The sequence below is a fragment of the Parambassis ranga genome, chromosome 2 (assembly GCF_900634625.1).
Source record: "Parambassis ranga chromosome 2, fParRan2.1, whole genome shotgun sequence".
Lineage (NCBI taxonomy): Eukaryota > Metazoa > Chordata > Actinopteri > Ambassidae > Parambassis > Parambassis ranga.
In genome coordinates, this window is record NC_041023.1 from 4277276 (window position 1) to 4289384 (window position 12109).

The 12109-nt window shown below is 46.5% G+C and overlaps 1 protein-coding gene across 14 annotated transcripts in view; it reads left to right on the forward strand.

The window, feature by feature from the left end:
• The window catches only part of pleca (plectin a), a 66611-nt gene that overhangs the window by 25051 nt on the left and 29451 nt on the right, over nt 1–12109 (forward strand). For 6 of the 14 annotated variants that reach the window (XM_028421863.1, XM_028421889.1, XM_028421905.1 and 3 more), the window contains exon 2: nt 11760–11821. In XM_028421863.1, the coding sequence (XP_028277664.1) occupies nt 11760–11821 (62 nt within the window). Of the gene's footprint in view, nt 1–1857; nt 2141–5832; nt 6339–9849; nt 10118–11759; nt 11822–12109 lie in introns of those variants that run through there. The other 8 variants (XM_028421821.1, XM_028421830.1, XM_028421838.1 and 5 more) reach the window with 4 other exon arrangements.

Consider the following 12109-nt stretch of genomic DNA (forward strand, 5'->3'; position numbering starts at 1 on the left):
AACACTGTTTAGCATAGCATGGGTATCTATTTATCAGGTGATGATGATGCCGAAGTACCCACCAGTAGATGGCGCTGGCCGTGACGTTTGTCTACACTTACAGCCTAATCCATAGATATTAATACAATATCTTTGATCAATGTGGCGATATGACCACAGTCAGCTGAAAGAGTTTGGTCAAGCCAGCTGATAGAAGGATTGTAGGTGCATCTATACAAGGTGTTACGGTATGGGTGCTCAGGATAGCCAAAATAAGGGGGGCAAAGAAAGGTCCAGATTTCAGTAATTATTTAGCATCTTTAATGAAACAGGTAGGAAAAAACAGTGCACAGTGTATGAAGAGAAATCACTTCATGTTCCATGTTCCAATCCTGCTCACTTTTTATTATATATTTATTAAACTGTGCCAAAAGGCGAAGAGAGACTTTCGGTTACTGTTCCTGATGCTGCTGACTGAAACTATGACTTACTACTGTGCAGATCTGGAGAACATTAAAGGAGAATTCACTTCTAATGCCATTTTTGCATATTTGATATGTTACCATGGAAAGTCTGTTTGCTGAAGCTGCCTCCTGTGCAGTGATACGGGTTAGTTTAGTGAATAAAACCAGTATCTGAACTGAACAGAGTATCTGGTGGTTTCCTCTTGAGCAGCACTGCTGGAGAAATTTGAATATTTATTTTTGGGTGAACTGCTCCTTTACGTCAGCACACAGCCCTTTACAGTGTGACTGTGTATGTGCTCATACATGAGGTTGTGACGTCTATTTTTTGCCTGTCTTACGGCCGGCGTGTGGCATTGTGTTGCTGTGAGCGTGTGATGGTGACACGGGTGGAGGTGTTGGGTTTCTGAGCCGCCGCTCACCAGCTGATGTTTTTTCACAGTGTTCAGAGAACAGATGCTGACAGTGAAGTCGTTTGGCCTGCAGCGAGATGCTTTTGATGTGTGTGTGTGATGCGAGCAGGTGTGTGTTTGCACTTAGATTTATGCTTTAAGTTGACACTGAGTGTTTTTTTTTCTTTAACAGCACCCACAGAGGAATGTGATGGTGCAGTGACAGAGCGGTTGTAATTACAACCGACTGACAGGTTTGACAATGTGAGGGTTGCTTCACTTCGTCTCATTTGAGGAGGAACTTTTCCTCCCGGGGCTCTGCAGAGGTTTTAAGAACAGGGTCTGAGCTGAAGGGAAAAAATGAGAAGCTCTTTCTGAAAGGTTAAAAATATAGTTTGGAGGTTCTGGGAAGCTTCTGCACAGCGGCTGTGCCGTCCAAGCATCAGGAAGCAATTAGCATCGAAGGGAACATAGTGAAGTTACATAATGAGAATGAATTGATAGCGAGCGGGGTTATTATACGACAGGGAAAATAAAACTCAGAGGCATGGCCGCAGTATAAATATTTGGAAGAGGAGGAAGGGGCCGGTCTTGGATCATCTTTGACTCGTAAACCACCGCGGAAAAATCCGCTTCAGTGGGTGAAAGAGAAACTGATGGAAACTCTGCATCTCTGAGTGACTGAGTGGCCGACTGCAGTGTGTGTGTGTGTGTGTGTGTGTGACAGAACAGCCTCATATATTATTAACTCCTGTCTGACGGGCAGAGAAGCCCTGTAGGGCAAAAACCAGTGGAGTAACCTGATCTATAGAGGAGGGCAAAACTTATTTTGGATTTTAAACAGCAGAGAATGTATAGGAAAGAGAGTAAAGTACAGAGAGGGGGAGGGAGGAGGGAGAGGGGGGAGGGAGGGTGAGGCAGGCCAGTCCTGCCAGCGAGCACTGAGTCACTGGTAGGAGAGGAGCAGAGGGAGGGGTGGCTCTCTCATTCTTCTGCCTCTCGTAAAAAGTCTCGGACAGCTTGGCTGCAGCACTGGTTTTAAAGGCCGGGATGGCACCACACCCCTAGGCGCTCCTCACCACTCCCCTACACCCCCCTCCCTCCCCTCACCTTTCACCCTCCCTCCCCTCCCTCGCTCGCTCCCTCCGCAGCCCTCCCACCTGTCTTCAGAGCCTGGGACTCTCCACTTTCTACCAGGCCCGATGCCGACAAGCCCCCCTGGAACTGTGTTCCCAGCCCTGGTGGTTGTGGGCCACATTGTTACCTTGATCGTTGTCTGGCAGTGGAGAGTTCGCAGGAAGCAAGGTAAGAAAAAAAAAAAACGCTCCGACTCTGAAGCGAAAGCTGAGAGAGAAAAGTTTTTTCTGTGTTTGCTGCCGGCCGTCCTCACCCGTCGTCTCTGCTCTCTCCGTGGACACTCCTCTCTCCCTCTCTCTCTCTCTTCCTGACGCTCCCCCCTTCTTTCCCCCCTCTCTCTGCTTCCTGTGGTATGGAGATGTTGGAGTTAACCCTGTAAATGCTGGCTGTAATGCGATGACGTTGGAGGAGTGTTTTCGGCTTCGTCAGAGCTCTGCTGTGCACACCTCAGCAGCAGCAGCAGCAGCTCCTGGAATAGAAATCAGCTGTGTTGAGCTTTCTTCTGCTTATCATTGTTGAAGACGTCATATTGCAGCCATCAGAGTGATGTTTAATTAACCCAGAGTGATGCAGACTGAAGGTTACCTGCAGTTTTTTAATGTCAGCCCTACACACCTCAGACATGCCCTTTCTGTTGACACAGCTTGTCACAGTGCCGGCTATCAAACACACCCCGAGGCAAATTACAGCCTTCCTGACTGACAGCCTGTGTTTAGTGACAAACCTGTTTGATCACTGATTAGGAGGAGCACACTACCAGCATTCCAACTTAATGATGGGTGGGTATGTGAGTTCAGAGTGTAAAGAAATGTCAAGCTATGACAACACATGTGTTAACGTGCTTAAACCATTTGCACCAGGCCTGCTGTCCATCCAGCCGAAACAGTAAAAGAATCAGGTATTGGTGTTTGTGTCCAGTTCAGCATAAGTTACGTTCTCAGCTAGCTGCCCGTTCTGGTTAAAAACAAAACCTCAGTCGGCCATTTTCTGCTCCACATTTTCCCCGTTGAATAAATCGGATTATCCGGCTTTAGCAGACTCTGGATTAGGAGTTTTGTTGCAAAGATGGAGCTGTGTTGTGTGTTAGTGCTTACAGTGGTGGAGTCTTTACATCAACTCTGATATTTACTGCTCAGTGCTGGTGGAGTAGTGGATCGACTCACACATGAACTCTGATTAAAGCTCACACCCGCTCATGGTGAACGTGCTAAACTTCTGCCCGCAGCATTCATTCAGGTGCCATATAAATGAAGGTTTGTTATTATTTTTTTATCCCTCAGTATCCCATAATTATGTGTAATTACAGCTCCTGAGCTTAATCAGAAAAGTGTCCCTCTAACAGAACACACGCCATCTTGAACAGATTAGTTGTTATGCTGGACTACAGCCGTGTTGTACTTTTCCCTTATCTCTCCCACAGGTCTCAGCTCTACTATAAACTGTACAATCCTTCTCACACACAGTGGAGCGGACACACCTTGAGCAGATAAGAATAGTTTTCACAGCATTCCTGCCTTTGTTGTAACCAGCTGAGTAACTTTTAAAGCCAAAATAACTTTCTTCTGCACATGCAGAGGGTGAATATGCAAAATATGCTCAGAATTAAAACACAAACCCACATTTCAGACCACTGCGTGTGTTGTGTAAAGTACACACACACACACAGTTGGACTGTGGACGAACCAGGCCCTGTGTTATCTGCACCTTCTGTCAATATCCAGCTGATTTGCATTGGAGGAGATCTGCTTTCAGGCGTCTTCACTTGCCGCAGTGCAGACGTGCAGGCTACACCCTGAACATCAGCGACGGTCCCCAGAAGGCAGGCTGGGAGTGTTGCTGTTTGTTGTTTGTTGTGTACATTTGAGTAAACATCTTGAACAGCACTTGTGCTGGAGCAGCAAGGTGCCTTTGACACAGTGGGAAGGTGAAAGTGGGTAAAAGGGACTCCGGCCTGGGCCAGGTTTAAAAAAAGCTCGCCACACATGGCGACTGGCTGATGGTAGTGAACCCGACACGGAGGACAGAGAGGACTGCGTATCCTGGATACGGCCATAACAACAAACGTTCAGCCTGATCCTCAGGACCTTAAAGGAATCTGAGAGCTGTGTCTGTGCAGGGAGCCATTGTTGAATACGACCTTTAATAGTGTCTCCTGGTGTCTCTCACCTTCAGACTTCCACTCATGTTTTGTGCGCTAAAGCCATTTAGGAAGCCACACCCAAATCTGCAGCAGCGTTCACGAAGGACGGAGCCACTGTGGGTTCAGTTTCTGGCTTGTGGTTTGCAGCTGTGAGTCACTTTAACAGAGAGAAAGGGGAACAACACGCTAACTGAAGGACACAGCGCTGGTAACAAGGCACCGTGTCCCTACATGCCCCTCACAACAGACCACATACTGTGTTAGAAACCACAGTGGTTGCCAGGCTGTGGAGCCTTTACTGTGCAGCTTTTAGTTTATAGATGTTTTACACTGCAGGTCGACTCTCTCCTCGTATAAACTGAGGCCTCGTGTCTGCAGCAGCATTTGAATATTGTTGAATAGAGCTGTTATATGACTCAGATAAGCAGCTGGATGTTTTATTTATCAATCCTGCTTTGAATGTGAAGGTCCACAGGTGCACACGTGATCACCGGAGCACTGTTCACAGCCAGCCGCACGCTGGAGTTATCAATATAAAAATCCACAAAAGACGGAGGAACCTTTGTGACGACACACAGGGTTCCTGATGAGAAGTGGTTGCTCTCTTGGCTCATGACTCCGCCCTGCTTTCAGGGAGTCCAGATATTTAGAAAAGAGGTGTAGTTGATGTGTGCAGAGGACGACTGTTAAGGATTTATCAGGACAAATCACTAGTAAAGTCGGACAGTTTGATATGTAGGTCTGCGGGGATCGACTCACTGTCAGAGCCAGCCTCAAGTGGCCATTTCTGGAACTGCAGTTATTAAATTCTCAGCCACCAGGTTAAAGTCTGTTTGAACACATAGCGCCATCAAGTGCATCGTTAAGTCAAATATCAAATATTACTCCTGGCTGAGTGTTAGCTAACGCCTAAAAATGTTTATGGTGACTTTTGTGATGACTGTTTGCATCGAATTGCTAATAGCACTTTGGATTTTCAGGTTTTTATAGCATTTGTTGATACTAGTCTAGCTGTTGCTCTGCCTGGATAATCATCATCATCGGTGTCCGCTGGTACTGCAGCCTGCAAATCCAACTTAAATCCACACAGGCTAAATGAGCTTAAAAATCGTTTACAGTTCTTTGAATATGTCAACAAACCATAAGGACACCATCACAGTGTCATTAGGATCACTTCTCCATCAGGGAATCCCCTCCCAGTATGTTCAGCTTTTGGGACTCAGGGTTTTTAAACCGTGTATACTGACAGACCTTTAAAATATTTTTCACCTACAGTCAATCAGTATGTTTATGTTGGGCTGTTTGACTTTAAGCTCTCCTGGTGTTATTTCTCTCCCCAAACATCATTCCTGTACTTTAGAGTCCACACCTTCTCAATAAAAGACACTCAGAAGTACTTTTCTGTTAATGAGCAGCTTTATTGGATGAAATATTTCTCCAAGTTGCGCAAAGTCAGAGCGCAAACAGGGCTCCTCAGAGGGAGATATTTATGAGCCACAGCTGCTGTGGATGTGGAGGGAAAGTGATGATTTATCACCGGCGGGTAAATATGCGGGCAGTCAAACCTGCTCCCAGCGAGACAAAAGAAAGAACCGTCTCTGAGTGGCTGTTAGAACAACCCTTCACCAGAAGAGAGTCTGCTTTGCATTAAGGGGGCTGGAGGGTTATGTAATCCTGGGAGAGGCCCAGCTATCACACAGGCTAAAATAAGGATGTAGCGTGTGGTCCTCAGCAGTATATACGGCTCTCTGGTGTGTGTATTTCGGGGATCTTACTCCCAGACGCGCCTTGGAGGCGTTTGTTTTTCCTTCTGGTCGCTGCGCTTGAAGCAGAGGAGGATGGAGCAGCCCGGCGCTGCGCTCCATCTCACTAACCGACACAAAAGTGGGCTGGGCCTGTGACAAAGTGTCTGCAATCTGACACGACCCTGTTTTTTTCTCCTCAATGTGTTCTCTCAGTGGAGGGAGAAAACTTTGGCGGGCTGGTACCACGCACGAGAAATCCGCGAGTCAGGGGGCGTTTACGAGAAAGTCCGGTGCGCTCTGCGCTCTTTACGCGCGGCGTAAACACAAACCGCCGGGATGGCCGAGGTGGAGGAAACCATGCGGGCCGCCGGGCCGTCCTGGTGCAGCGGGCTGGAGTTCATCTACCGACGAACTAATTACATCCATGAGATGAGCTGCGGAGAGGTGGGCTCTCATCTGTACAGCCGCATGTGCTGCGCAGGTAGGTCGGAGCGCTGCGCCGCCGCCGTCTCATCCCTCAGCCTGTGTAACAGGAGGAGAGTCTGTTTGGGAGGGGCTGCTGGGTGATGGTGTTAACCTTTTCCATGCCTCCACCCACACACAGTCCAACAAGCCCCGAGGGTCAAAAAGGGTGGACTGCGGTCTCTCAGAGATCAGTGATGAGTCTCATTTGATTTGAAGTATTGATTAGTGAATCAGCAGGAAATGTTGCTTATAGATCTATAGATCTGTCGCTTCTCTAATAATCATCTTTAATGTTTTTTTATTATTATTTTCTGCCTGTTGCTAATAAATTATTAATCAGTTTATCAAACATTGTTATTGATAACTGTGGAATATTTGATGACCTCCAGCAGCATGTCACTGCTGCCCGTCCTCTGGTGTTTGTTGTCGATGTTTGACTGAGCAGACTCTCACTGAGTCACAGAGAATGGAAACGTTGTGTAACGTTTGTTTACGTGTGACGGATTATAATTTCTCTGATATCTGTGTGCCCTTTGGCCTTCATAAACGTCCCCTCTTAATTTTTCTCCACTGGGACCAAAGCGGCTCTCTGATGGCTCTTAGCTTCTGTGTGTGTTTATATTTTTGCTCTGTTGTCTTGGTAACCATTAACACAAACCACACAGCCCATAACCATATGTCAACACTGCAGGGCCTCCAGTGACCTTGGATTTTTTTTGTTAACTCTGTACAAATAAGGTTGTCAGCTACTGGTTAAAGTGGAGTAAAGCATATTCATGTTTCTGATGTTTGGCACTGCAGATTTCTGACCAGTAGAGGGAGACAAACCGTGCAGAGCTTGGAGTTTATCACCTGAACGGCCTTCAGCTGTCACATCTGAGCAGGATAAATCCTATAATTACCCCGTTCTCATATTTCCAGACATATGGCTAATTACAAAGAGGTTGGAAATTATACTTGTGTTGCTGCAGGCATCAGACCTCTATCATTATGGAGGAGGGATTTAATGTAGGAAGGTTCAAATACAGCGTTTAAAGGATGGTATTGATCAGGAAGAGTTCACTGTCCGTCTGCACCACTATGTTCCTGAGTGATAACAACAGGCAGAGCCCCCTCTTCTCTGTGTCTGTGCCAGCAGGAGGCTGGATGTGCCCTCCAGCTGGGGCCTTCCATTCCTCACCTTGGCAGAGCTCCTCCCTGAATGTGAACAAATATAATAAACACTTCTGATAGGAGCAATACTTACACACCACAGTGTGCTTTTATTTTACTGTTATTTATTTAGTTGCACTATGTACAGTTTATATACCATTTCTACCTCCACTCACCTGTGCAATAACTGTTAAATATGTAAACTGTTTATAATGTATATATCTTTTATTGGTAGCCTATTTTATATTGTATATATCTTTTTCCTAACTTATCCCTTGCTGTCTGTATGCCGTTGCAAAAATGCAATTTCCCCATTGTGGGACTAATAAAGGTTTCTTAATCTTAATGAACCTTCATTCCATCATCCCTCCATCATCACCTCCACCGGGACCTGTGAGGCAGATGATACACATTCCTGTGCGTTTCGTGCGACTGACACCACATGCTGTCACTTGCACAGATGTTTTTTGGGAGGGAGGTGGGTGGGGGTGAGGCTTTCGCCGCGAGGCGGCTCCCCCCGTCTGTGTGGGTGGGTGTGTACCCTCCGCAGGAATGCTTCTCACAGCAGGACTGTCGTAAAATCACCTTTCACTGCTCAGTGTCTTATCAGCAGCAGGAGATTTAGGCGTCAATCATATCAATAGAATCAAATCAATAGATCAAATAGGTCAGGACTTGCTGTTGCAAGTTGCAGTTTTTCTGGTTTTGCTCAACTATTAATAAACAGCAGAGGTTCAGCGAGGCATTGGAAAAGAGGCTGGGAGTAATTATTTGCAGTTTTCCTTCAATAAACTGAATTCTGCAGATTCTGGCTCCTGAATCCACTTTGCAGAAATGATTTTGTGTTTTTCTGCCCTCTGACTTTTTGAAGTCTCTTCACGGCCCATAAGGTCTGTTTGAGTTGTTATCTCAGCTGCTTTCTTTTCTCAGGTCCCAACAAGCCACCTCCCTCTGCAGGCATCCAAAAAATGCCTCCGTTTTCACAGCTTGATGTCAGCGACTGCAGTAAATTGATGCTCCTTAGGGTGAAAGGTGTTGCGGCTGTTCAGGTGCTGTGTGGACGTCTCTGCAGAATGTGGAGGTGCATGTTCACTGCTTGGATGATGTGTGCTCACCATCGTGGGCAGAAGCTGTTTGCATGAAAGGGATGTAAATGATCCTGGTCCTGCACACAGACGCACACTGTTCAGCTCGTCTAACAATAGGAGCTTTGTGTTTTGGCTCTTTTTTCTGCAGCAGTGTGGGTTCTCTCTGTTTTTTTGATGCTGAAGTGGTCTGGCACATGAAATGCTCCAAATAAAACTAAAGTCTTGCAGGTTGTTCTCATTAGAGCGGCTTAAATGCGTCTTTTCTTCGTCCTGCTCCTGGATTCTCTCCCATAGATGAAACAAAGCCCCCGCTGCCAGCCTCTTTGGTGTTTGTATGCTGATGGAAGTTTTCTTCTGATTGTAGCATGGACTCTCTCACTGAGGCTCTGTGGTGTTGTGTGGCAGGTCACTGCTGGAGATCAGTGTGGGTTAACAGGCGCCACTGACCTGTTTCTGGTCACTTTGGTGTAAATAAGAGGATTTTATCTGTACAGCTAAATGCTGCAGATGTCTGATCCCTTCAGTGACCTTTACTGAAGAATACCTCTGTGATGGCTGCAGCTGTGTTTGACCTCTGATCCCTCTCTCTCCTCTCATTTCTCCTTGATGTCTCTGCAGCTGGTTTTGCATGTAGGCAATCACTGAATACAAATATCAGTTTTAAACAGTGGCTGGAAGGACACATGATGAGGATTTTTGCAGGCATCACATGTAAAACACGCCCTGTAACTGCTAGTGCTTGATTGGTTCAGGCCATAAGTGCTTAACCGGACCGGAGCAGCACTCAGGCATCAGGCTGTTTTGTGTTACTTTCATTTATTACACTATTTTCTTTCACTTTCTGCTTAGTTTGAGGAAAACGATCATGATTACTACAGTGTCAAAGCCCTCTAGTATGTGATTTGTTCCCTGAAATGGAGCTTATCACACCCTGTAGCACAATGGGATGACCAGAGACTGTCGCTAAGTTTCCGTCCAGGCCTGCCCCGAGCTTGTGTGTATAATGTGAATGTGTAAATATGGGACCGTTAAAGCCTTGTGTTTACCACACAGGCCTGCCGGCAAATCTGTACGATCAATCAAAGATCAGAATAAACAGAGGTTGGTGCTTCACATATGACTGCCCCTGTGAGAGTGGGGGTGGGGGTGGGGGGTCACTTTACTGAGGTGTGCTCCTGTGGGTGGGGTCTGGGCGTACATAACAGGGCTGGGCCAGGAGGAGAGTCTTCCCCTCTGTTGGTGAATGACAGTTTCTGACATCGCAGCCCACAGGCAGGCATTTTGCAAGAGCTGGTGAAAAAAAAAAAAAAAGTTGCGCTGAATGTCAGCAAATGGAGAAAGGGAGGAAAGTGTTCAGGAACTGAATGAGGATCAGGACCCGCGTGAAGCAGCCTTTCAAGGAGACGGCATCGTCCCTCAATGTTTTGTGTTTGATAGCTGAGCAGCGAAGCGATGGAGCAGAGAGTCAGAAACTACTCGTGTGACAGTGTGGGCAGTGACCGGGTCTTCATAGAGGACTACCCCGGCATGCTCAGAGCCACGGATCACAGGAAAGGTAGAGTCTCGTTGTTTGTGTTTTTCCTTCATTTCTTTTTTATTTATTTAATTGAACAGGCCACACCCCTTCATGTGTCACTCTTTTTATTGATGGCTGAGAAAACAATCACATGTAGACTTCGGCGGCTCAGACAAAGCCTGTCACTCACTCAGAAGGTTTAATGCTGGTCTTTGAGTCGGGATGAAAGGATACTTCCAGGCTTATCTGCTGCTGCTTCAGGCTACAGCAGAGGCAGCCAAGCAGACACATTATTTGTAAGAGGGATCAGTGTAGTTTGTCTGTCGGCTTTTGGAATGTTAAGTGCCGTTTTCAGCCTCTGACCAGATTCCTCATGCTGAATTCAACACGTGGCTGTTTTTCCATTTTTATTTCACTTCTCTGATGCAGTCATGAGTGCGTCTGTGAGTCATTGACGTGATGCCACCCTGAATTGGGTGTTGGCGCCTCTGGATGTCGTCTCTTTTTCTCTCTCTTTCTCTTTAACTTGCATCACATTCTTTCTTCTCCAGATAAATCAGTCCTCACACTGTGCAACTGAAAAACACTCTTACATTGTTTTCTTGGATCACTCCTTATCACTCCTGGCCTTATCGCTGATCCATCAAAGGGGTGAAGGTGCGCACTGGAGGGCAGCTGTATGCCTCATAGAGTTTAGGGGAAATTATTGTGCAGCACATGCAGGTATGTCAGGGGGAGTAGCCAGGCTGTAAAAACCGAAACAGCTACAATCCTGCAAGGCAGGACATGTTTCTGTATGTCACCATAAGAGGGAGACGCTCACAGCTCATTGGAGTGTGTGTTTTTGGGTCTCTGTGGGAAAATCTGTTTTTATTTTTGTGGTTTTTGCTGATGGGAAAGCAGGATAACAGTTTTATTACCTGCAGCACAAAGCCGTTTTTGATTTGCTGTTTTAATGTAGATCACCGGATAATTCTGCATCTTCAGGCAACTTCTAATCATTAATCATCAAGTAAGAGAAGAAAGGTTGTCCACAAATGGTGCATAGAGGAGTTTAGTTGTTCCTAATGAATGCTGGGCCTATATCTGAAGTGGGTAATCATAGCGACAGGAATGCAGGCGGCGTCCTCGCAAGGATGTGGTCTGTCTATCAGTCTTCAGAGATCACAGGTGTGTGGCCCTCCGAGGCCACACCAGCAGTTGTTGAATGGGATGGGCAAGTGTGAGGAAGACTCACTGTGACTTCAGTGATGCGCTGCTCACGTTGCCTAGCGACCTGCAACAGTGTGCAATGAATTCTGGGATATGGTGGGTCCTAATTATCCTAATTATTAATTCCTAATTATCAGGAAAAAGAGGGATGCGTTAAAACAAGCCTTCGAAAAGGGACAGCTTAGTCGTGCCGCCTTTGAAGGATGTGTCCTTTGAAGGATGTGTCCTTTGAAGGATGTGGCCTCTCAGACACAGATATGGACTGCAAAGTTTTAGCAAAGTCAAAACATTGACCCCTGCAGTAAATCTGGGGATAGGTTGGGTCAAGATGGATTCACCATCCTTTGAAGGCCACGCCTCGAGTCCTCGCCTGCAGCCTTTGAAGGATGCAGACTCTTCTCCAATCCAAGCTGATACAGAATGTGTTGTTTATGGGTTAAAAACTGATTTTTGTGTCTTTTTTCCACAGATGAACGGGACCGAGTTCAGAAAAAGACCTTCACAAAATGGGTCAACAAGCACCTGGTGAAGGTAAGAGCTCCCTGACAGATGATCTATTGTCAGCTTCATTAGAAACTCCAGCAAGTCAACAAATCCTGATTTCACCAAAAGACGGGTTCCTGCGGTCCTGAAATGACCTCAGATAGCTGCAGTCTGTGTCTTCAGTGAGGGGGGGGGGGGGGCTACTTGGAATCGTTACCTGTCTACAGATCAGAGTTCCAAATAAGTAATAAAGTCCACACGTGCTGTTTGTGTTACAACTGGATGCATATGAAGGAGTGACTCATGAACACCTGGACTCACTCAGGACCAGCGGCT